A 27,674-nucleotide genomic window follows, 5' to 3' on the forward strand; every position below is an offset into this window, starting at 1 on the left:
GCTTTAGAGCCGTGTATGTATCTTCGCGCCATTACATTTTCATACCCCAACACTTAAATGTGAAGATCATACACAAGCCTGGAGACACTTTGGGTATGTGCAAGTCCAGAATAGACCAACAGATTCACATATCTATGGGTTCCTGATTCGACTTCGCAATGGTGGTAAGATTTTCATGATGCAAGCAAAAGTTTTGCTCAGCGCATAGAATTCGTATTCGGTGAACCAGACCATAGTCCTTGTAGAATAAATGTCATTAACCAAAAAAACGAGCCCAGCCAGCCATAAAAACGCCACTTCAGCGAAGCTAGCCATCGTAATACCATTTCGTCTTCCGGTACCACCACAAGCCGCCAATCCGCCAATCTGTCTTCAGCTTTTCATAAGAAGTGAATGTCATTGGTGCAGCAATTTGCCCGGCCAGCGTGATTTGCGGTGGCACTTTTTTCGATTCGCAGTTCCAAGAAATAATGATGATATATAGCGTGATAAGTTCTCCAAGGGTGCAGATTTATGAATTGCCTGCTACGTAGAGCAGCTGTGGCTGACAACGTATCTTTACCTGGATTGTGTGGTGCCTTGGAGAGAAATAATAACTATAATGGCACTTAATCAAAATGGCGGCCGCGCACCGTGAAGGAATCAACGTGATAAGAAACAGAACTTATTGATCGCATTTCTCCTGTGTGGTATAATTGTTGTTGACATACATCTCGACAATAACTTTCAAAAGTCGCTATAATGGCTGAAGTACGCCCCAGTACGAATCTTGGGATGGCAGGTAAGGCCAGGTAAGATCGTCGGCCGGACCTTTTCTTGAAATCGAGGCAGCGCGACACAATTCATTTTTGTTTTATTGATAGTTTCGTCGGAGTCAACACATTCAAAGGAAAATACGTATAACGGAAGTGATGTCAGCACGAACTGTGCAGCGTGGTCTGATGTGAACCTTGATGAAGTTGCGGCGGAAAAATGTGAAATAAAAGGAAGTCATTTCGGAGCGGCGGCCAAATTCGGGGCGGGCAGGGACTAGAATTTATTTTTTCAGTTTTGACCGGTGTGACAGCGGATATAGTCCCCCTGGAGTCATAGCCCGGTAGCATTGTATTTGATCAATTAAGCAGTATGATCTATTGTACCGCTAACCCTAACCAAAACATTTAGCAATGCGGGCTGTTGTTACACGGACTATCAGCCCTAGGACTGCTATCCCTTGCACACCGGCCTAAAACAACCTCGTCACGTGAATTATGCTTGTCAACGAATTTGTAGATTTGTAGTTTTATAGCATGACATCGACCATAGAGGGATGGTGCTTTATTGTACATGTTTGTCTCACTCGAAGTAAATCAAGTGGAAATTGGCTCCCATTTAATTAAGTTTGATACATCAACGTGGAACAGGTTCTTTCTGACTCGAATGACTAATTTCCGAGAGTAAATGAATAGCATTAAGTGAACATTTGAATGGTGCTTACACTTTTATGGGTTGTTTTATGTGTAAGAGAACCATCTTGTTGTATTACACTACATTCATGACACCAGGTTATTCAGTACACCCTTGATTAGGATGAAAGCCATCATGTTTTTATGACACATTTTGGCATTAGTTTTCGCAAGAATTTATCCATCTTGGTTTTTTAGCTCACCTCTGGGGAGCTTATACGATACCGTGGCGTCCGTCGTCCGTCTGCGTCCGTCGTCGTCCGTTAGCATAGCACGTTTCGTCACCGCTAGGGCTAGATGGCTAAAACTTGTTGTGATGGTAGCTTCGGGCAATATGCCCAGAGGTATTTTTCTTTTTTCGCAATATGACCTACATTCTGGCCTCCAGGCGGCCATCTTTGAAATTGGTTTTTTCCACTTTCACCCATTGCAGCAATACATTTACCATTTACCATTAACCTTGACATTTCAGTAAGCACTATTTGATGATGACGCACTTCCTGTCGCGGGTGAATACATGTCTCGGCCCTTGTGGTCGTGGGGAGGAGGAAAGCCCGCCTTAATGCTCGAACAAATATCAATCACGAGCACAAACAGAGAAGATGATATCAAAGAGGAGATTGTGAATTATATTTGTATTCATAATGCCACTCCTCGACGTATCGGAATACGACGGAAGTATGGCCATTGGAGATGAATTATGGATAAAACGATTGCAGTAGCTCCTCAGACCTGATCCTTGCATATTAAACAACATGTCCTGACAGGTAGTTTTGTTGTAGCCGCAGCCTGTGGCTCGTCTGGAGATCAACTGGACAGATTTCAATTATTAACAGTTCCTGGCCTTGAATAAGGTGGTGATTGTCGGCTACGTCACGTACCTCGGCCTTTTAACGGCTCCAGGTACGCTAGTACCAGGGAACCACAAAGCTCGAATGTACGCAATGTATTTCACGACCACTCATTTATGAATACGTAGGGATTCATTGCGCCAATATGTATAGTTAGTGTATCATTTATTCATCTGGGAAAATGTCGTGCCTAAAAGGGTGAAGATCCCCCGAGAAATAAGTTCTGTATGTAAAAGTGTACAGAGAAATGGCACCTGGCCTTGAGTAATTGTGTTTGAATCCGTACATGTATGTTCTATGATAGAGGGCATAATTATGTACCTAAGCGTGTTAAATCAGGTATCTATTCATTGATACACCTCAAAGCTAAAACATGTCGCACGAGACCAATCTCTATGAGAAACAGTCAATTGTACATTAGGAGGAGATTGCATATTCTGTCTGAGTGATCTGTATTCATGATGGCACACGCCATATGTGGCAGTCATCCGGGCGAGGTTGATGAGTTTTTGATGAGGAGGACAGGGGTTGCTGCCTTGATTTGATCTTGACATGCACCGTTGGTCTTGACGACTGGAACGGCAGCCTGGCTATTGACTACCTTAAAACTTAATTCAACCGACTATGTGGCTAATTTCCTGGGAGAATATAAAATCTTACCTTTAACGGTTGAAGCAAAACTTACTTAAAACTTAATACCGACTACATGGCTGATTTCAGAGGGAATTTAAAAACCTGACTTTAAGATTAGCTTACCTCTGGGAGATTACAGCCTGAACTTTATGATACTGTCACAACAATAGCACAATGTTGGCAACTTAGCAATGGTAGGATTTTTTAAAGTCGAAATAGAAGGTAGGGTTCTGCTGAAAATACGCTGGATAAATGGCTAATTTATCTTATTTTTGGACTTTAGCATTTAATAATTTATATTTCTTGATCTTTCATAAATATCAAGAGTTCACTTTCAGAACATTATCTGACAAATCTGGCTTTTCTTCTATTCTTCGCATTACATGGAACGAAATACATTTTTGCTTCTACTAATAATGCCTGAACCCTCTCTTCGTATAACCTTAACGTATATCACATTACCTGATGAATTGTAAATAAGATAAATAAAGGAATACGTGCATCACGTCAACTGCCTTTGATCAAAGGAAGGCTGGGGATCCATTCCTTTGTGATCATTGGAACGAAACAAGGCCCTAGAGAGCACGTTTACCAATACACGATATGCCATTCTATTCAGGTACTCTGTCCGTATTCTCTGATCTCCCATGTGTGTAGCTTGGACGATGAATGTGCCGTGTCATCGGATGCTTTGAAAAAATGTCAGATATTTTCTACAATACTAAAGCGAGATCTTTACCATAAAGAATTACACTTTCTATAGTTGGAGGTGGATATTGCTTCCAATACCAACGATGAGGTGCTTGGATGTTTTGTAGACAGATGACAACCAATATCGGTATTGTCCTATGTAGCTGCGACGAGTGTAGCTTGGATATCAAATAAACGTAGAACATGCCCAGACATTGGATACCTAAACTATCAGATGTTTTCAAATGCACGAACCCATAGTATTCTTTCTTTATTTGGAGAACGGTATTGCTTGCATCGGAATGAGTGCCGTGAGTTCAGTTTACATCGAGTCTGATGCTGCCGCAGTGGAAATCTTATCGATATACTGGGATTATCTTTCAGCTTCCCATCACATGATGTTTCTTCCACGTCTTATGTTACGTCAAACAAATCGGGAATCGTGGAGAACGAGGAAGATGTAGAGGAAATGATTGTGTATCAGCACGCACCCATGGCTGTGTACAGATCTGTCAAATCTGAACATTGGGGCGAACATTAAATGAGCCAAAGAATGTTATAACACGATTCTACTCTCAGTTTTACTTAACCGTAAAGGAAATTCTGTACACGAGCGGCCTGTGTGACCGACATCTCGTAGCTATTGTCGCATTGCTCTCTCCTACCGCCAAGTGTAGTCCAAGTGTCCAAGTGTCAATACGGCTGATTAAAAACTAACGATCGTCCTCCAGTCAGGCCACCAATAATATTAAGAATTTTTCATTATCCGACCCACTTGTGTAATACCAAACGAACATAAATTCGGCGATCACACATTTGGGAAACTGTGACGCTACTACAAGTGTCAACAACCATCACGGTTAACATCTGCATTGGTCAGAAGCTTAACTAGTACCACCAAATTCGCTGTCAAAGTCAAAACTGGGAGCACACAGAAGTCAATGTTTGCAAGATTATGTTGCAGAATCTTCAAAATCCATCTTTTCAACAATACCATCGTATGTCTACGCATTCCTCTTCTTCTATATTCTTTATTTGCATTCGCTCGTATGACTTGGCCACTTCAAAGGATGTCTGTATCGTGGGTCCCAGCACGGTCCATTGAGGCCTTCTGGGGGAAATAAGGAGTTGTCAATGTTCGATACCCTTGAGCTGGTGAAAAGTAAGAGTGGGTGACACTTGAATAAACCCAAACTTTGCAAAATATCGGCACAGTAATTTTCGCATAGCGGTCCAAAAAGACTTCTGAATAATGCTATACATGTACTCATTAATTTCCACGATCACAAGGGGCATTACCGAGAACAAAATACAAATTGCTGCGCTGGCAGAAATACTAGCGTAATTCGTTCAGCGATTTATCGATCTGGGAGGATGGTGTTACAGCAATAGCAAGAAGGAAGCAGCAGGTACTGGTTGCCAAGGAAGAACAGGTTGAGACTGGTTCTTGATGCTGTGAACTGCCGATTTTTTTGGCGGATTTTGTCAATAATCTACATGTATATTCGCGAATTCAGAATAAAATTCTCAAACCTTTTTTTATTGGTAAAACCGAAAACAATATTACAATCCACCATTTTATTTTTTGGGAGAAGTTGCGAAAAAAACAGGCGCGAAAACTGTCCGGTTTCCAGAATATATAGTATCATGAATTGATATAACTAGCCACCAATGTATGACTAGTAGGAGCCGAAAGGCACTGGTGATAATTACAAACCATTGATCTGAAATAACGGAATAACAGCCATGCGAAGAAATGAGTTGTTTGTGCTGGATTGGCCGCAAACAAAAATGAACAGCGATACGAAGAAATGAGCAGCTTGTGCTGGATTGGCCGTAGACGAAAGGTGCCGGAGCCGCCGTAAGGCACTCACTGTAATAACGGTATAGCAGCAATTTACAAAGAAAAAACCAGTTTGTTCTGGGTTGGTCGTAGACGAAAATTGCCGGAGCCCCCGTAACGCAGTGGTACTTATGACAAACCGTTGGTGTGAGATTATGGTATAAAAGCGATGCAAAGAAAATACTAGCAGTCTGCTCTGGATTGGCCAAGGACGAACATGCTGAAAGTATTTGTTGATATGTTGGAGCAGGGATTAATTGCTAGCCACTCGAACGTCAGAACTGCAAGGTAGCGGTCTCAATTACATACCATGAAGAAGACCGGAGCAGACAACTGGGACGTCCGAGTAGTTTGTGACATGATGTCGCTTGCCACCCCTTATTTTCATCACAAGTATACAGAGGGAGGGGCCTGTAAAAACGTATGATACTCACAAGGCATTGATCCCATTATCAACGTGGTCTTCATATCATATACCTACAAAGAATGTCGCTAATAAAAACTGCACATTATTTTGCAGTATTTACGCTTTTATCTTCGCTTTACTTACACCTGCGCTGCCGTGTAATTTAATACAGTTTCGTGTATCATCAAAATGCAAATGCAAAAAATTCATCAGCGAAAATTGATATAAGGAAGATAAACTGCAGATCGTTGGGCGTAAATGCATGATTAAGAGAAAATTGACCCAGTCGATACGGCCCCCTTGTAGCTGACACTCCGTATACGTGACAAAAACTTTTTTCTCACTGTTTCGTTCTGTAATATTTCTGACAGACTATTCAAATTAATCGTTACAGGTACAGTATATCATTGTATGTTGAGGCATTATAATCGCCTGCCCGTCGTAAGTAGAAAATATAAAAGATATTCACCGTTTGTCGGATTAAATGTAACCTATTACCGGACGTAAACGGCCATCGCCGGCCCTCGAAGCCGAAACTGAGGACTATGTTGTTGTTTTTACTTATCCATCTTGCCTGTAATCAATGACTGATTAAAAAAACCTCACGAACGAATCATCATGTTTGATGGCAGGGCATCCGCCCCGTGCTACCTCTGATTGCCCTCAACTGCACTGTTTGTCTCCCATAACATAGGCTGATTGGTCTTTGGAACATCCGTCGACGGTGGCCAGTGGTATTTAGTATGGTCAATAACCCGGCTGCGGCCTGGCGATGGGATGCAATCGCATCCTGTTTCTGGGACAAATTGATGGCATCAACCATGTCTGCAAAGCACTTTGCTCTTCTGACCTCAAATATCAAAGTCTCTGTCTTATTGAAATTTCAATGATAACATAAACATTGGAGAAGGTTCTAATTTCCTCCATCCTTCCTTACAAATAGTTAGAACAATTTTCTGATGTGTTAAAAACAGCTAGCTGAAGGATCGTTTTTAATTTTTTTACAATATTCTTGTGATATTTTGCTTAAAAATTCATCCGGAATCTTACAGTAATATTGTAACAAATGTATAGGAAACCGAATTACACCTTAAACCAGCATCTTTTACGAATTTGAGCAGGGGTTTCGTCCTGAGATGTCGTTGATTGCCGCCTGTCCGCCCCGTGCCACCATTGATTGACCCACTTTTCATTACTTCTCCCTGGAGCATCCTTTGACAATGGCCAGTGGTAGTTGTGGTGGATACACTACTTGGGGCTTGCTGATCGGGATCAATCGCGCGCAGCTTCTACGATCAGATCTTTTATTGATGATGACCCTCGCCTCGGGCCAATGGCTGCCGTGGCTACTCAACCAAGCGATGTCCAAGAATAGGGATATTTACGCCGTCGCGTCGGCTGTCTGACGTTTTCGTATTCTACATGTAGGATCTTCCCATTGCTAATTCTATATTGGGATTGACGGGGTTACTGACAGGCCATTGTTTTTTTTTTAATCCGAAGTTTGTTGCCTTTCACTGGTTTTTTGTATCGAAGTCAACGTGAAAGTTATGTGATACTGGTGAAATATTCACGTAACTTATCGAGTGTGTCATTTTTTACTTTCATCCTTTTCTATATGTTTCTCGCAATACATTTCTCTTTCAGATAGATATCTGAGATTATTTTTTTTAAACTATTGTGGGAGATTTTCACAGATAATCTCTGTTGAGTTACATGTACTTGTACCTTATGTTATGGCGTTACCCGATATTACAGCATCAGCAGGTTGCCGGATACTCATATTTCATCTTTGGGCCAGGATCTGTCGGTTCGACTGTTTTTGTAAGCCAAGATAAATGGGGCGGTGTACGTGAAAGCTGCTTTAGACTTTAGCTGGTATCATGAATCTATGAGGATATTATGATAACAATGTGTACCTGCTGGTCACAATTTGATATATGCTGTTGGTTAACAGGTACCAGTAGGCTATTGTTGAACGAGCAGCCTGGTATACTAGTATATTGTTATAGGTTACAGAAGGTGTGCGAGTCGAGCAGATGTTTATAGAAGATCCATGATTTCCGAACCGTCTGCTGGTGAAAGATATTCAGGGTTGGAGAATTGACATCATCTCATGAGATGAGAGGGATTAAATAGGGTGTGGTTCGCCAATGATATCATGAAGTTGAAATAATTTGCAAGACAAGCCATTAATTGAAATTCTATCGTGAGGAGGTTTGAGAAAATGAGTTCGACAGTTTGTGGTAGAACCCACACCCAGGTCGTAATATCCCAATAGGATTCTAATGATAAGATTCTCTATAGGATCTCAATTGATTACACGTACATGTACCATCTCCACCGGATTCTTGTCAGATTCTGTTTCTTAAGTTGACCTTAGGCATTTTCCGCTCTGTACGGTTTATTTCTTGACCAATATGGATGACATTTTCAGGTCATTATTTTTTGGTGGGCAGCATTTCGACTCGAACTTGGAGTCCTAAAGCGAATTAGAACTCTCTTGAAATGACGTGAATGCCCAGTTAAAATATGGGAGGCTGTCTCTGGAGAGCATAGAAGAGACTCCCACCCTTGAAATTGGCATTCATTTTATTTCGAAATTCTAATTGCTTCAGGATTTCATGTAGTAGCCGACAGTAGTTGTCAACCCTTAAGAACCAGTATCGAACAAGATTCTTGTTAAGATTTTATAAATATGTACATGTATAAGAATAACTAAATCTAATCGGGATTTTCCACCTGGCCGGCAACAGGTCCTCATCATCTGCACAAATGGTATCGCGAGACAAAAATCACAACCGCTGTAATGTGCTTCATTAATGTGCCTCAGCGACACAGGCTAACCACTCTGTCAGATATTCCAACTCTATATGATGAAGCATGTAGATTACACAGAAGCTCCCGCCGGCATAGTTAACATGTCTAACGACCTCCGTCACCAGCATGATCAGGTGATTAATTCTGGAGAAGCGCTGTCGAGAATCGGCTAATGTTGGCTCAGCCGTCTTGCTTAATGGCTGAGGAGTGCCTTCCGTCTGCCATGTTCGCGGTGTTCTTCGTCATCCCAGAGTCAACAGGGATATCTCATGCGGCGGTAGTAGCCCGATTAAGCTTGTTATAGTGAACCAAGAGACCACGGTGAAGCTGAAGACTGTTTCAAAACTGACCATGAATTTCAGTTTTATACTTGGCGATGACAAAGCTAACCAGCTATGTTGGTATTTGCTACCTTTCTCCTAATCTGCAGCGGCACCGCGACTGGTTGACTGATTTCAGCTGCAAAAAAAGAAGACGGGAAGTACGGTGGTGCAGTCTGACTTGTGATAGGAAGGTCGTGGGTTCGAGACTCGGCAGATGATGGCATATGATGCTGACCTTGGCCGTCAGGTTCTATAGAGTGTTTTCATGGTCGGCCATGTTGAAGGGCAGAACAATGATTTGTCGTGCCTGACTGAACTGAATCAAATGCTCAGTGTCATGGTCATTCGGGCCTGCTTTCTTTTGTCTGTCCCTCCAGCATGGCAGGTGATGACGTCCCGTAAAACCACTGCCGTTCCTCCATACAGTATCTGTCCATAACAGTATTCATGTACCCCCGCACCTGATGATGTTCTCATAAACAGCGAACGACATTAACGGTCCCGAAGTGGATTGGAAGAATGAGCTAGCCGACCATAACACGGTGAAGAGCCACGTGTTATTGATGTTCATCGGAGCTGAGTACAAGAGGTTTATTGCTACTGTATACTGTAACCCTGCAAATTTTGGCAGATTTTGCGAATAAGACAATAACCAAGCTATATTTTCATTGGAATTATTGAAAGGAATTTCAGGGGGACATTTTCTGCTTCTGCACCGGCACCAGTACCGGTAAGCTGCTTTGATAAGATCGAGGTAAAAGTTAACTTTATCAGCATTTCAAAGTAGGCCAGCCAAGTCTATTAGCATTTCATATCAGGCGAAACACCTCAAATATGCAGGGAAATTGAGGCATGGACATTTTGGAAGAAACCGCAAAACAGAGAGGGGTTAAACTATTGATAGTGATGAGTTCTGGCAACTAAATCGGCCAAAGTTAAACATGAATTGCACCCCATGTGCAAACAAACCGCTGTGTATGAAGCTATAGTCGTACCACCTATCAAATCCCCGTGTCTTTTGCGCTTACACCTGTGAATTGCCGTGTCTAAATAGACCCGTGTGTCAAATCCCCGTGTCTATTAGCCCCATCGAGCTCGATGGGGCTAATCGGGGGCTAATTTAGACCCGTGTTCAACACGGTTTTTTATAGGTGGAATCTGAATAGACACGGCAATTGCAAGTTCTAAGATCCGGCGACAGATGGCGAGGTGTAGTTGCCTCGGTATTGCGCCCCCTCCAACGGGAAAGAAACACAGGAGAGCTCCGTACCTATAGCGCACCTGTCGCCGGGGCTATTAACCATTATCTAACACAACTGATAGGTGTAAGTGCGCCGCGGGTTTTTTGACACACAGCGAAGACACGGGTCTTGAAAAAACACGGGGTTTTATGATAGGTGGAACTACGACTATTATCTTAGCAGGTTCCAGCCAGTTAAGATTAATCTATACTTAGTTTCAATGATTCAATTACCAGTTACATTGACGATAATTCCATTAATTGCACTTCATTGCTTGTTATGGTTTATTGGGACGAGTTCATAATGCCATGGGTCCAACACATCATTCGCTAAACGGCGTATGGCCATCTATAACAGTTATGTGCAGTGGGACTGTTAATCTCACCTCGTTATTGGTAGCTGGAAAAACTGTATCCATTCTGGTCGTGGGAATTTCCCTTTAGACCAGTTAGTGTTGCTCATGGTTCAGATCGTATTCTGCCATTGGATCCAAATGAACTATATTTTTGATAATTGGCTAATGTCACCCCAGAGAAACGTCTCCCTGAGAAAAAATTGTGAACCTGGGCCGACGCAGCAACAATATTTAAACGCAGCAACAATATTTAAACGCAGCAACAACATTTAAACGCTCTGCACGCAGCAGAGCCCCTGTTTTCACTGGAGGTACCTGCTTTCGGATTCAAAATAGAGATGGTAAACGTCACCAGCTGGACTACATGGTGGCTCGGAAAGGACATTGCATTATTTATTTTTCTAACATTAAAAATATATCGATCGATGGACTTATTGTCTCGATTGATTGACTTATCATCTCGATAGATAAATAGATTTCCTCGACCGATCGAGATACATGTAATCATCTTGATCGCCCGAGATATTATCTTGATCGCCCGAGGTAATAAGTCAGTCGATAGTGATGATAAGTCCATCGATCGAGATATTTCAGGAAAAATATACTTCATGTCAAAAATAAATCAGGCTATGTCCTTGGCCAGCAACCGGAGGACTTTAGTCAGCTCACGGTAATCATCAAGTAGTCCAAATCAGTGTGCTATTGGCATTTAATCAGCCGCGGGATAAATCAAGCCCTACGTTTAATAGTCGCCATTACAAATAATTGGGTTGACAGCATGAAATTCGGGAAATAATGACAGGACGAGGAATGACTGAATTGGTTGGATAAAAAGTTTATAATAGGTATCAATTGAGTTGGTTGAGCAGTATTTTGAAAAGCTCAGACATTGTAAAAACAATACATTCAATACCCTGTAATGGGAAGGTGTGGTTTTTAGCTCCTAACTCAAGGTTCTATTGGGTATCTCGATCCGTAATCAACCACATGTACGTATGAGTGGGTCTACTAGCACTCGCTGAGCACCAGTCTTTCCCGAGATATTGATCCTTTCGAGAGAACAGAATCAGTTTTCACTTGGGTGAACATCACCCGCTTATGAATAATTTGGAAGAAAAGGAAACCAGATATATTTGAGACGGTCATGTGGTTGGTCTGGCGTACAATTAACCCAAGGTGATATTCTGTGGAGGCGTCTACAGCTGTTGGGCGAGAGACAGATCAGGTGAGATGTACTTATGTACGCAACCATACTTACTGTGAACAGCACCCGTTCGTGAATGAATGAGTACGCAATGAGTGGTACAGGAAATCAGAGATGTTTTTGGTCAGCGGACAAGAGGTGATCACGCGGTAGACATGGTAGAAGGCTACAAGCTATTAAAGTCAGAACACACGCATCGAAAACTCGTCGTTGTTTTTGTGTAAGAATGGCTCTTATCAAAATATAGCCTACAAAGGTAAATAGAGTATTTATGTTTTAATCCTATCATGAATTTCCGCGAGATGAATGACTCAGAATCCCGGGAACGAACGATTCTGTTATGTGCTTAAATCTCTGATATAATGACAGTCATGGCCTCTTTGAACTATGTACATAATCTGTCCGAATTAGGACCGCACATTTTTCCAGGGAGACATTTTCTACTTCTTACACCGGCAATGCAAATATATTTACGAAAGTAGATTAGAGGAATGATACATCATACATGGTTTTACTCTACTCTGCTCCAATTTATCACATGACTTGATCACAAGACTTGAGCACCATGGCACATGACTCGTGTGGTTAGCTATTTCAACGGAAAAAGGTATAAATATTTCATCTTGTTTGTTATTCCCACCTGGGAAGAAACAAAAGTGCCAAAACCAAAATGCGTGATGCACTTTGATATATCTGGAGTGAAAATTCCTTAGATGATTGATTTATTTGTCACTTGTAATTTGGTATATATTGAAAGCCTTCTCGGTCAATTACATTTTTCGCTCGCGGATATATTCTCTCGAGGCTTCGCGATAAATTATTGCTAGAATTGGAATTTCAATGAAAACATGATTCTGCCTTTGGAAAGCAATCCAAGACGACAAATATTTCTGTAGGGACATTAAAAGTTTTTGGAAAATTATCGTAAACTGTCAAATTTTCGGGCCGACTTCTAGCGTCGTAATTTTCTTTCCTTTATGACTTTGGTGAAATGCTTAAACGTGGGATTGATATTGTTGCAAAACTACAATGACGGTCAGTGAGTTTCTTCATTCGAAATATGCAGTTGAAAACGCAGCATTGGAATGATTGTTATTGCAAAACTTAATTGCTACTGTTCTTATAATGTAATGTCAATATTGTTTGATGTTGAGGCAGACCTTGTCATCAAAGAACCGTCTTCCCATGAAACCACGATGTTCGAGAAAATTGTCATCTGATATCGGCGTGTAGCTGGTTGCTGGCTGCTTTGATGTATTTTTTCCAAGCAACGGATTTCAGAGGAAATGGATGTTATACGGTTTGTCGCATGATGTTACATGGTTTCTGCTGGGAATAAAATGTTGCGTTATGGGTTTATGCAATTCAAGGGGATATTTCGTGAAGATAACTGGTTAGTGTATGATAAAATGAATTAGTTTTAAAAATGGAGTTTATGATTTGTGAAGAAATAGGCTAAATATAATGGGGAATCCTGTACAATTCTTGACAGAAGTTGCTTTAAGAATCTTGGCCAGAATATATTGCGACCAATCACATGACTGGGAAGAATGATCGAATAACGTTCGAAGAGATATGGCCTTATAATGCGCCCTTAAAATTTGCGGATTTCGGCAGCGACCCCACGATGATTTAGTTCCTTCTTGGGGGATTGCTGCATTACCGCGTAGCGGATTTAGGCGAGGGGATTAACGCCGAACGTGACTCGCTCCGGCTGAAAGGCGTCCGACGCGATATGGCCCGTCTCGATATGCCGCCATAACGTGATATGGTGACGGGCATCCGAATAATCCACTTTTTATGTCCCCAACTGAATCATCCCCAACAACAACAAGATATTCGCCAGGCGATGAATTAACATGATGGTCATGTTCGCAATCAAGTGTAAACATAGATTTATGATACACAACAATATAAGCCGTAGGTTACCGGTAATCAACGGCTGGGGTCGAGCATTGCTCGCCGGAATATGTGAGATAGATAGTTTAAAATCGTTTTCTTTCATGATCATCTGAAAACTGATAAGAAGTTGCCTTCTAAAGGTGCATTCTCAAGAGAGAGCTACAATCAACCCCCCCAGGCAACAAACCGACCACTATCCCGGCAACAGTGTGCGCTGCCTGATAACGTCACTAATAAATCAAACCAGTCTTCTCATTTTTTCACGTTGCTATGACAATTGCTCTAATTGATCGGGGGGTAGTTACCAGTGACGTCACTTCCGGTAGGCTTCTTCCTTTTCCTGTTTCCCTGTCAACTGGATATTGTACGTGCTTGATGACTGGTAAGCAAGCGAGTGGCATACTAACATGTTCCACAGTAGTATCAAGTGGTTTATTCGCCTGGCTGTTATCCAATCTGGTTCATACTCTGTCGAAATATCTAACTGTTGGGCAGGGGCGTAAGCGGTGGCTACAGGGACAACAAAACTTCCACCTGAATTAGCAGGGGAGGTCTGCTTCGTGAAAGATTTTTTTACAGCCTTGGAAGATCATAATTTTTATTCCCAGATTCCAGTAAAATGCATGTGTAGTCCGTAACTATTAATTTTTTTCTGTGGGAGGCCCAGACCATAGACCCTCTTAAATAGGCTTATTCAACAAACTGCACACTTATGATGCGCTTCTTATGAAGCACGTTTTGAGCACTATTTCTTTACAACGCAAATACCTCTGTTTGAGATACATAATTGATGTTTCCATGGTTACTGAAATACCAAATGTACGATTAATGTACAGTTAAGCATGCAATTTACGCGCTTATTATTCGTATTAAATCGTCCTTTTATGTGCTCTGTATAAAGCACAGTAGACCTGCCGTAACAAATCGTTTATGTATCTATTCAAGAGAAACGATATAAACATACTGTGTACGCCATTGCTGGTTTTGGTAAGTCTTAAGCGTTATATAGGCCTTTTGTACAGGTGCCCTTCAACCGGCAAAATAGCGTCTACACAGTATTCTATGTCAAGCCATAACATAATGGAAATCATTTGCAGGCGAGGCTTTTGTACCTAAAAATATCGATTTCATCATATCTCAATATTTTAGAAAATTTGAATTGTCATGATCGAACACAGAAAAGTGGGTCATTGTCATTGTTGTTTTCCATGCAGTTTATGCTATTATTTGTCACTGGTACTGGCACAGGCCCGAGGATGCGTCCCAAAATGGTCTGCAGTCCTCTGAGATTCATACAAAATCAGACTGCTGTCTGCCATTATCGTGGGTCTTGCCATTGTCTATTATACAGTCTGTAGCCTAGCCTATACCTTGACCTACTTACTGCATACTGTATAGTCTATGTGTAGGCATGTAATTGACGTGACAGTAATATAAGTTAGTGCAGCAGCCGAGGACCAACATTAGGCGTAGGCTGCAGCCAACTGGCAGTGGCGAGGCTGTGTTATGATATTTTTATTCATGTAGTTTGTTTATTAAACTTTGAATTGATTCAACTTAATGCTGACCATCAAATTTACTTTTGAAAAATTTATTATATCCCTGAAACACTGTACATGACCTGTATTTGGATTTTCTGGCCAAAAATATGTCAGTACCAGCGTGCCAGCGCCAGGTATTGAACCAACCTCCACTTGGCTGCAACTCTAAAAATTGTCCGCGTGTACCATTTTTCAGTGTTTCCCCAATTGTTCCCCTATTCACCGATTCAGTGACCACTAACCGTACAACAATCATTCGAGGTCTAATGTAGGGTAAACACTGTCACACAGAAACACTCACAGATACTACATCGGCCTGGGTGGCACTGACAGTGATAATCGCATCGATAAATCATCGAGCGTTAACCATATTCATGCTGCGTCCCTTGCAAGTTGCTAAAATCGAAAGGACACACTGTCAATAAAAACGTATATGAAAATATGAAAAGTGTATGACAATTGACATGAATTACTCCCTTTGTGCGTGATGCATTTTCGCCACAGTGTACATTTGGATGTAGTGTATTAATTAGTTAGTCCATCCTTTTACTATCCGCTAACAGGACTCTACTGCTGAATAGGCTCGTCCAGTGTAAAATGCGTGTTTGGCATCAGGGAGACTGTCTCAAAAAATGTGTAAAATATGTGTACTGTAACAGTATATACATGCAGTCCGAATCTATTAAAGTATTGGTGCATGTATTTTATAGTCATGCCCCTTAATATGTAAAACAACTTGTTCTTATCCATAGCGACAGCAGTGTTATTAGGCCTTCTCAATATAAGATGGCGGCGGCTCCCCATGGCCCGGCTGAGCAACCTGCATCGCATTGGATTGATCTTGATATGGCTGATGAATGAAAATGACCTGTGGTTGTTGGCCTTGGTACGGTGCGCAGCAAGTAGTGCGGCTGCAAATGACAATCTGCGCTATTGCCACACAGAGATCTGTCAAGCCGACCAGCATTGCGAAAACATCCACGGCAATCGCTGCTTCTGGGTTATCCGTACGAAAGATGCTTGAGCTGCTTCTCTCTTGCTTTACATAGTACGCATGGGTCTGTCTGTTTTCTTCGTCTATTCCCGTAGCGGCAGCAGATATCAAAAAATAAGACAATCCTGCGAGTAAGCTGAATACGGACATAACCAAGCATCCGATAATCGGACACGTTCTCCCAGAGACTGCTGAACCAACTCCGAGTCCCCCTGCGATAGTCATGAGGAGTCCACAGTAGAAGCCATTACCAAGGAGATAGAGTATGCTTCCAGCTTTAAGGAGGAAGGACCCAATGGCTAGCGCGATGGCAAAAAATCCCAGGATAATCTGAAGTGATCCACAAATCAGCTGACCCTTCTTGTTGAAGTTGACTCTCGGTTGCCTCGGAACCGTAATGCTCACCGGCTGAAGCATGACTGTCTAAAGTTGATGTACACGAAATAGGTACTCAGTCCTTGTGCTTTAAGACACAAAATACAGTTTACTCACGAACCGAAGTGGTTTTTGGAGAATACTTGGAGTATAATATCCGACGGCAACAGCTCTAGAAATGTCTGCCTGCAGGCGCTAATTATATATAGATAATAAATCTGTACAACATGTCTAGCAAGCATATATGCACTTTGCTTAAATCGGAACACAGTACTGGCACGAATCCAATCAGTTACGCGATCATGTCTGTGATGTCAATGGAGAAAAACCATCTTCCAATTCACATCTATTCGTGAACTGTATGGCTTCTTTCGTAAACTTAGATGAATAACTCATTGGGAAGATAAATCCACGAAAACATTCTCTAATTCAAGTGGTTATGCCAATGAATAAATTCCATGGTTGATATCCATTGCCTTCAGCACGGTGCTTACAGCATAAGTGCGATCAATACCTGGCAAGATATAGAGAGCAGCATGCATATCAGGCGATAAAGTGCGCCAGAATAACTGCGCACTATTTGTGCGAATATAGGTCACCAAAGAACAATTACTCCATCGCTGATTGTATTACCTACGGCCGTTGGTTCAAAAGTTTGAAATTTGATACTTTCTAATTGTTTGAAGTATTTCACCTCCACTGCCAGCATACAATATTGGAAATTGTTTGTCAGGTTAGAACATTATTTCCCGAGGCTTTGTACACACTTATATCTGGTCCCTTGCAAGTTGCTTAACTCTTTAGGACACACTATCAATCAAAACGTATATAGAAATATGAATAAAAAGTGCAATGAATGACATGAATTTTTCCCTTTTAGTGTGATGCATTTTCGCTACGGTGCACATTTGGATGAAGTTTATTAAATTTGTTTGTCCATCCTTTCTATAATCATCAAACATGACTCTATTGCTCGTCCAGTGTAAAGCGGGTCTTTGGCACCAAAGAGGCTATCCCAAGAATGAAAAATGTGTAATAGTATATACATGTACAGTATATGCAGTCCGAATCTGAAGTCTTTGGTACATGTATTTTATAGTCATGCACCTTAATATATAAAACAAATTGTTCTTATCCACAGCGACAGCAGTGTTATTAGGCCTTCTCAATATAAGGTGGTGGCGGCTCCCCAGGGACCGGCTGAGCAACTTGCATCGCATTGGATTGATCTTGATATGGCGGACGAATGAAAATGACCTGTGGTTGTTGGCCTTGGTACGGTGGTGGCGACTCCCCAGGGCCCGGCTGAGCAACGTACCCAGCCTGAGCAACCTGCATCACATTGGATTGATCTTCATATGGCTGTCGAATGAAAATTACCTGTGGTTGTTGGCCTTGGTACGGTGCACAGCAAATAGGGCGGCTGCAAATGACAATCTGCGCGATTGCTACGCAGAGATCAGTCAAGCCGACCAGCATGGCGAAAACATCCACGGCAATCGCTGCTTCTGGGTTATCCGCACGCGCTATACTTGAGCTGGTTCCCTCAGGGGTTTGTCTGTTTATTTCATCTATTACCGTTGCGGCAGCAGATATCACAAAACAAGTCAATCCTGCGACTAAGCTGAATACGGAAATAACCAAGCATCCGATAATCGGACACGTTTTCCCAGAGACTGCTGAGCGAACGCCGAGTCCCCCAGCGATGATCATGAGGAGCCCACAGTAAAGGCCATTACCCAGGGTATAGATGCCGTTACCAACTTTGAGGAGGATGGACCCAATGGCTAGCGCGAAGGCAAGACATCCCAGGATGATCTGAAGAGATCCACAGATCAGCTGACCCTTCTTGTTGAAGTTGACTCTCGGTTGCCTCGGAACCGTAACGCTCACCGGCTGAAGCATGATTGTCTATGTGCTTAAAGTTAATGTACACGAAATGTTAAACGCATCTGCACTATAACACGACTCTAAACGAGCCATATGTACGGGCTTATCAGATACCGCTTGAAGCAATGTCAGTGTCCGTCCGAAAATAGGTACCCAGTCCTTGTGCTTCAAGACACATAGTACAGCTTACTCATGAACCCCAATGTGCGTTCGAGAATACTCGGGGTAGAATATCCGCCGGCAACAGCTCAAGAAATGTCGACCTGCAAGAGCTAATTATATGTGTATATGATATACCTGTACTGTGACAACATGTACAACAAGCCTAGCTTTATTCGGAACAGTTGGCCTACTGGGAAGAATACATTTGATTAATATTCGATCATGCCTCTGACGTCCTTGAGGACAAAACCATCTTTCAATTAAAATCCACTCATTCGTGAACTGCATGGCCTCATTCGTAAACTTAGAAAAATGACTCATTGGGAAAAATCCCGGAAAACATTCTCTGATTCAAGTTGTTATGCCAGTGAATAAGTTCCATGATATCCATTGCTTACAGCATGAGTGCGATCAATAACTGGCCTGATGTAGAGAGCAGCATCCATATCACGTGATAAAGTACGCCATTACATTGTGTGTGCGCGAATGTAGATCACAAAAGAACAGATTGTATTAAAGGTCTTCAGCCAGCCGTTCGTTAAAAGTTTGAAATTTGAAAATAACTACATGTAATTTAATAATATTAAAAATATTGTAAAATACACACTGAAAATAATTCTTTCAACGGTGCCGTTGTTGAGACAAATATACAAATACATGTACTATAAAAAAACAAGTTTCAGCGAATTCTGCCTGCATAATTACTGCACTACGGCATTGTGTATTTCTATAATCTTGAGCCAGCAGTATTAAAATAAAGGCCTGAAATAAAATGTAATTTTTACGACTCCTTGCCATACTTCGGCCATAACTCCTGTCAAAAATTTTTGCCGGATTTCCGATAGCAATTTTCGTGTTCCCGAAACAATCTGCAATGACTTTAGAAGACCGATTGGGAAATTTCATATAAAAATCGCCAGGGGATTCAATTTGGCCACAAACTGCAAGCGCAGTGGTCGGACCTTGCACGAAAGTGGCTAGTCCCGTATTCATTTAACTCAATCTCCATCGTTTTAAGAGATGACTTGGGCTGTCGGGGTGGTACAGTAGTGGAAAAAACTGCGCCTGTCACCTCTGAGGTTTTGGGTTTGATTCCCGGCTGGTCCCGGTACATTCATGTGATAGAGGGCGACTCTCTTCGACAGCGTAGGTTGCCTTCAGAGTCTCCAGTTTCCTCCTACTTTACATTACAAATAGTCCAATAATGATTCTAGGGCTAACCATGTCCTAGTCGACGCTCAGTTCTCACCTCGATACTTAGTTTAAAAGGTTATTTACAGCTAACACGTCGATTAACATCTATATTTCATTTTAGCAACAGCTGCTGAACCGTTGGAGCCGTTCATTGGTTTATATTGATCTTGTTGCATCTGTTTGTCGTTTCAGGCCTGTATCCCTCGAGTACATGCACTACAGGATTTCTAGGCCTACATGCACATGGTACTGCAACGACACGCCAGCCTGTATCAACATAGATGGTCCTTTATTTCGTCCCGGGAAATCCCTTCCAAGACAACATGGCGTCCTCCTTGAAGGAGCGACTCGTCTTCCTTCTGGCTCTACTATGCAAATTAGGTGAGTACGTCTGCGGATTTATGCAAATAATGTTTTTATGGCTGTCTGGAGTGATTATGTGCGTCATATTGGATAGCACACACAAATATGCGTAAAGCCAGATGCATACGAATCTCATTGAATTGTATGGTGCGTTGAAATGACAAGCTTTATTGGCAAATGGAAATGTCTGCCATTTCTAAGCATAGTTTTGCGCGAGAAAGCATTGTTGTTTTGTATGTAAACTGAACCCACCAGCTGCACGAATTAGGTTCCCCAATAGTAACTCGGTTCCTGAGATAATGTGTAACTACATTCTCGAGGAGTTTAGTCTATCAGTGAGCACATTGTTATTTTGTACTTACCTACAAGACAACGATGGAAACATATTTGTCCAAGCTGTCAAAACCAACGACAACTCGAATTTTTTAGATTTCCCATTCATGAATTACCATACCTCGATAAACTTGTAAATGTTAACAAATCTAGCAATGCAATGCAATGCACGAAACCCAGAATCCTTTGCAACGACGTGAATAATCGCGTCATTGCCAAACCCAGGTAAGAACTTCCTGACGTCATCCGGGCCCTTGACCTTGGCCTTGTGATTGAAGATGACCTTGAGAACTTTAGCAAATCTGCGCCGGCGCGAGAAACCATTTTTCGGAAGACAAGTGATGCAGATCGACTGTATTGGGTGAACGCAGTCTGTTGATATGACAACCAAGATATCATGATCAAATAGCCACCAATCGACTTGACCTGTCCAATAGGTCTTCGCCAGCTTGATATGATTGCTAAGAACCTTTTGATAATCAAAAATTTTCAACATAATAACATTACGCATATTTGCGTATCTCACAATGTCAAAATATTTTGTGAACCATGCATTCATTTTATAAAAAAAGTACTTTAGGTTTGGTCAAGTCGAAGTGGTGCGTGTTGTTAACTTTAGTCCATGAGCCATCGTAGACTGAAGAGTACTGTCCATTGACATTGACATCGAGCATTGTTTTGGTCGAGTCTGCTGAATAAGTACCACAGGTCACCGTTAAGGTCCATTCTCATTTCTGTATCGTGGCTGTCAGTGACCACCAACTTTATATTAATGTTCAACATATTCATTGGCACAAGGACTACGTCAGGCGAGAAAGTTTTGAAGGCGAACAACCGAATTCAAAACATATGTCCAGTACTCCGATATGGTTAAGCAGGATGCATGGCGCTAATGGATGTTCTTCTTCTCCTTCTTCCCCTCCTCCTCTTCTTTTTCTTCTTTGTCTCCCTCTTTCTTGGCGAAATCTAAGAAAAATTTCCCTGCAGAACGATCTTCAGTGCACAGGGCCACCAGGAGAACAGAGGAACAACGTGGCATCTATATAATGAGGCATACAAATTGGCGTCATTAGGCATGCAGGTGGTCAAATCTTTGAAAATTACTGGTTCTGAAAGATCTAGGGAGAAACCGGGCGAAAATAGCTGTTGGTATCCATATCAGAGTATAAACCGCAGCCAGTTAAACCTTTTTTTATTGGAAAAGACTGCGTAGGCAGAGCCAGGATTTCAATAGGCCGTTTTCCAAAAATCTAAGGGCTTTTCACAATCAACTTTTAATATGCAAGGATTTTAGGTTTGGGACTATCCTGGTCCGTTTTAAACGACCTTCCCCGGGATCAGCCCAGCCTTCATTTCAAACACTTTACAATAACAAATTCAGCTTGGGTGCCAAGACAATTTTATTTCCACCCAAATCCTACTCATCCCTTCTGCACCAACCTCCCAAGTCACCCGAACACATTCCATGTAGGAAACCCTCATTTGCGGTAACTAATTTTATTCCCATCAATTTCCTCCCAATGGTCTGCTACCGACCAAGCAATTTTGCCTCGATACCGGTCTTGGGAGCATTCCGCACCAGTAGTTGGTCGGAGGAGCCAAACTAATGAGCGTAGGACTCTCACGTGGGATGATAAATCCCCATGATTGATTTCGAGATGAATCCCGATCATTTCTGACACTGCCAATCCCATGCTCCGAGCATCATCATTAGCAAACGTCGCCAATTGACTGGGCAGTTTGGCTCTTACTGGAGACAGTGCGAATCGGCATCTTCTCCCTAACAAAGCGAGGGCCTGGATTTCAACAGTTGCAAGGACTTATTTTCCAGGGAAACTATTAAATTTGGAGCCCGTGCCTTTTTGCGTGGGAATATAGTACAGTAGCAGTATACTGAGAAAACGTTCGCCTACGAGTCCCCCTGAACTTATTTGAGAGTCGAAATCGGATCTGGTTTGATACATGCCGCCAGAAAAATAGTACAATTAGATTTCAGTGAGATTGGTGCCCCGGCTTGAGGACGGATACATCACCAATTAACATTCTCCAAATCGTGCCATTGCATACCGTCGCCAAGTGCAGAGTGAATATGTTGACTTGCGTACAATTTACAGACTCGCGGTAAATACGCTTCTTCCTCCCGAGTCACTGGAGATTGCAACTCCAAATATCATCCTTGCCATCAGCAATCTCCAAGCCTTTGTCATTGCTTACCGTCGACAAGTGCAGATTTGCTCTGTTAACCAGCGTACAATTTGCTCTGTTAACCAGCGTACAATTCACAGACTCGCGGTAAATATGCTTAGTCTTCCTCTCACTGGAGATTGCAACTCCAGATATCATCCTTGCCATCAGCAATCTCCAAGCCTTTGTCATTGCTTACCGTTGCCTAGCGAAGACTGACTAGCGTACAATTCTAAGATTTATATTTGTAACGCGCCATTCTAAGTCACCCTATTCGAAGCCCAGGGGAAAAATACGCTACGTCATCTTATTCGTGATCGCACCATCAGATATCATCCCAGATCGATACCAAATCAGTTAGACAGGAATCACTTTCAATCAATTTTTCTCATCAATTTTCTACCGTAAAGCGATGTCTTGCGACAGAAGGAGATAAGATGTGTCACAGTCTCGTTCCTGGCTATCAGATCTGCAGAGAATGTAGTGTTTGTGAGTGTAGTTACATGTAGGTGCGAGGTTGTATTCAAATTAACCATCTCCTCGCACTGTGCAACATGACCGCATCAATTTAAATAACGAGACTTTGATTTGATTTGTTTCTGTTATTATTTATACAGTGCCGCATTCACCAGAGCATGCACGCTTAAACTAAATCACTATCACGCTCGATAGAGACCTCATCAGTCACTACGGTTTTTCGCTTTTTGCACAAGTTTGCAAACAAAATATTCTCAACGACACGAGAGAGAATAAAAAAGGTTCTCTTTGTGGTAAACAACAGTCAAAATTAACCGCGGCCTCTGCAGTCTTAGGCTTTCATACCGGCACATCATTCCGAATTCAAATAAATGTTTACGACATTTTCGACGAAGGGAGATCAGTGTAATATACGTCGATCGCAATGCTCAAAATCAAGAGGGCGGGTTCGACTATGCTTCTTTAGCCGTTCAAGGTAATACCGATTCCGCATTAACCGTGTAAGTCTAATTGTTAACCTCTATTGCAGGCCTTATTTCGGCACGTGGTGGTGGTGGCCGCGGGCGGGGGATCAGAGTCTCCCAGGGTGCGTCAGCCGCAACAGCTCACGGGAGTACGGACGCGTAAGTCTTTCATTCTGTGCTGTGCCGCTGTGTCAGTGTTTAATCTCGTGTCACCCTCTTTTATCTTATCTAGGAAGTGTGTGTGGTCGCGGTGGAGGTGGAGGGCGTGGCCGTGGTGCTAGAGTTAGCGCCGGGGGAGAATCCGGTTTAACTGGAGCTAATAAATCAGAGTAAGTACGGCCTATAGACGCATGGTGGCGCTGTACAGGACCTGTAGACAACGTGCTGTCAATTTAACCGGCAACTTTGATAGGTAAAAACGAGAAAATGATATAAACTGACATGATGTTAGATTCAAAAGAGATCACTTACATTACACCGCGTGAAAATAGAGACCAAGGGGCGACAGTTTAGAGGCTACCAATCATTCAGATTCGTTGAACCTCGTTATCAAGCTTGTAAGTCTTCAAATGCATGTACTTTAACCTTATGTCAAATTATTTCACAGAAATTACGATCTGTCACTCCTTTCAGCTTCAGAAAAACGGCAAAAGGCCTGATTTAACTTTGCCGTTTTCCCGCTGTGTTTGCCACCGCGGGAATACTTTAATAGGCCACAGCATGTATTGGTAATCTTATTCATCAAAAGACGTCTACCGCACAAGTGGGTACCTTGTATTGGCCAAATAAACTCTGTGACCGTACGTCAGTTTTCTCGAGGCGGCAGCGGGAAATCATCCAAGTTGAATCAGGCCTTAACGTGATAGGTTTCGCTCTGCCCAAAAAATGTAATTATAGTTCGAGCAACTTAGCAAACATATTTGCAATATGACCAATAATCTACAAGTCCATTTTTGTTCCACACTCCAAATGGTTAGAAATATCCAACGAGAAAGATGGATATGAAATATGTTCTTAAGTATACCTGCTGGTCAAGTTGCAATTTGCCGGGACGGTTGCAAGAGGAATAAGCAATGAAAAAAACAAGTTGGCACCATCTTGCTGAAAATGGTGTTTTATCAACGTTGTCTATAGGTCCTACTAATTTTTACTAACAAGCCCGCAATTTTGCCCTCCAAAGCATTTCGTTGCATTTCGCGATAATTTTCTATTCATTAATTTGAAATTCTGTTTGAGTTTCCGACAGGGAAAAATCAAAAAAAAAACTTTGTTGCAAATGTTGCTTTTGAAGCTTTTGCAACAATATTCACTCCTTTGAGGTCAACACCGCGGTCGGCAGAAGTCGGAACAAATTTCCAGATTTTGCATCTAGTTACATGTACGCATACGTATTGATAATAACATTAAAGCCAAGCATTGTCCAAGGTGTACATCATGCACAGGCGTATCGGGCTGCAGAATCTGGAAAATGTTGCTAAAAAGGCCTTACAGTATTGAGGGTCGGTGTGGCGTCGACACGCAGTCATTCTCTACTTTCATTGAAACGAGTTTTTAAGACTTCCAGCTTATAATACACTGCACTGAAGTCTAAAAAAATACTGCCTGGTGAAATTGGTGAAAGGTAAAAGATTAGTGCGGGTTCGTATCGGCGGCTGGAGGCTGGTGATGTTCTATTGAGCTGTAACAGCTTTAAAGCCGCCGCTACGCTCCTACAAATGAATATGGCTGTGTTATCGAGGCTGGATTTTTCCCGAATGGAAACGTTTTTCACACAACCAAAAATTCGAAAATCCCTCCACCAACTCTGATCACGTTTAAATTCGCCTACCGAAGAACTAAGACTGGCAAGCACTACAGCCCAACGGAAGAAAAGGTAACTTTGGAATTAACTGTATACTATCCCACCCCTTGTCCCTGGTTGTCAAGACGGCGCTAACAATAACGAATTTCTGGCAATTTTCTTACGAGTTTTCGTAATCCTAATACGAATTTCTGTAGCTATCCTTCAAATTTTCGTAGATTATTAGAAGAGAAGTTTATTTGTCACTTTTTTTGTTCCTTAGCCCGGTTGTTCAAAATTATAGTCACTCAAATTTGGCTTTGACTTTAACTTGGGTGTTAACAAGTCGACTTGTCTTCACCCGGCCCACCGAAAGGGATAACGCCAACTCAGGCTAACGCAAGCAGAGTCTCTCAATAAAATTTATTGAGATACTCTGTCGCCTATTCAATAGTGACTGGGTTATAAACAACGCAGTCCTGATAACTGTGGGCAATCTTGATGTATCTTTCCAAAATCAAGTTGGCTTTCGATTGAAACACCTTGAGGATGAACCTCATTTTCTAATGGAAGGCCCTTCTTACCTCGAAAACATTACTGCACACGCGTACTTATATAAAGTCCGCGCTGTAAGCAAAGTTGAACTGGTGTTGTTCGTATACCTGTATCCTTCCTACCGCATGTCTTGTCAGTGCATCTCCTACCCAACGCACACACATGAACTCCTCGTCTTCCTTTTCTTTCTTATATATTTGAATTTGTATAAATTTTCATGATTTGGCTTCTGGCTGTATTATGTACAGTTGTTTAGCATATAGACTTTTTAAAGGGAGACTATAGACATAAGTAAGGGGGTCAAGCTGGCTGTCTTCAGATAACTGATGGCCTTGGTAGGGCCTTGGTTGTGTTTGTTTGAGCCATAATCTTATTCCTCATACTAGCGTTAATAGTTTTGATACAGGCCCTACTGAGAGATATAAGAGACCCCTATCGGTGACTTCGTGTAATCTGACCTACCTTTTCCCGCCTGCAGTCTTCCTTTAAAGTTATAAATTACAGTACGTTTTTTTATTCAACTGAGTATTGTAGAATGCCCCAAACTTTTCCTCAAGAGGTTATTTTGGTCCTCTTTACCAGACTTGGCCAATTAGATAAATAAGCCCTCATTTTGATCATCAAAAGCACTGCATTGCATTTTTTCGAAGATTTCAGTCTGTTAGTAACACTTGATTTTCAAAGTTCAGTCTTATTAAATCAACATTTAGCGCTAGTGGTGAAGTAGGCCTATTTCCTTTAATACGAAATGCCATAATAGAAAAATACTCTAAACAGCCTAAATTTCGCGGGCGTTTTATTTCGCGAATAACGTAGATTCGCGAAAATAAATATCGCGAAATTCGATTTTTATTAGAAACAGGAAGAATTTTCGTTATCCGCCGAAATAAAAATCGCAAAAAATAATGAGACACAAAAATTGAGATTGTTATCTTTCAGAGTCACCACCGAGATTGTCATGCACATTCAATAGTAACCGGGCTGATGTATCTTTCACAATTACCTGCGATATTGTCATGTACATTCAATAGTAACCGGGCTGTTGTATCTTTCAAAATCACCCTGAGATTGTCATACATGACAATCTCAAGGTACATGTACCTTCAATAGTAACCATGCTGTTGTATTTTCAGAATCACCCTGAGATTGTCATGTACCTTAAATAGTAACCATGCTGTTGTATTTTCAGAATCACCCTGAGATTGTCATGTACATTCAATAGTAACCATGCTGTTGTATTTTTAGAATCACCCTGAGATTGTCATGTACATTCAATAGTAACCGTCCATGCTGTTGTATTTTCAGAATCACCCTGAGATTGTCATGTACATTCAATAGTAACCATGCTGTTGTATTTTCAGAATCACCCTGAGATTGTCATGTACATTCAATAGTAACCATGCTGTTGTATTTTCAGAATCACCCTGAGATTGTCATGTACATTCAATAGTAACCATGCTGTTGTATTTTCAGAATCACCCTGAGATTGTCATGTACATTCAATAGTAACCGTGCTGTTGTATTTTCAGAATCACCCTGATATTGTCATGTACATTCAATAGTAACCATGCTGTTGTATTTTCAGAATCACCCTGAGATTGTCATGTACATTCAATAGTAACCGTGCTGTTGTATTTTCAGAATCACCC

The 27,674-nt window shown here is 41.7% G+C and overlaps 1 protein-coding gene across 3 annotated transcripts in view; it reads left to right on the forward strand.

Annotated features, from left to right (window-relative positions):
- The window catches only part of LOC135499483 (uncharacterized), a 47,040-nt gene that overhangs the window by 15,684 nt on the left and 3,682 nt on the right, over positions 1 to 27,674 (forward strand). Inside the window, exons 2-3 of one of the 3 annotated variants that reach the window (XM_064790243.1) lie at positions 20,062 to 20,250; positions 23,756 to 24,019. In XM_064790243.1, the coding sequence (XP_064646313.1) occupies positions 20,081 to 20,250; positions 23,756 to 24,019 (434 nt within the window). In that variant the 5' untranslated portion in view covers positions 20,062 to 20,080. The remainder of the gene's footprint in view (positions 1 to 20,061; positions 20,251 to 23,755; positions 24,020 to 27,674) is intronic. The other 2 variants (XM_064790244.1, XM_064790246.1) reach the window with 2 other exon arrangements.

This window comes from Lineus longissimus, chromosome 15 (assembly GCF_910592395.1).
Source record: "Lineus longissimus chromosome 15, tnLinLong1.2, whole genome shotgun sequence".
Taxonomy (NCBI): Eukaryota; Metazoa; Nemertea; class Pilidiophora; order Heteronemertea; family Lineidae; genus Lineus; species Lineus longissimus.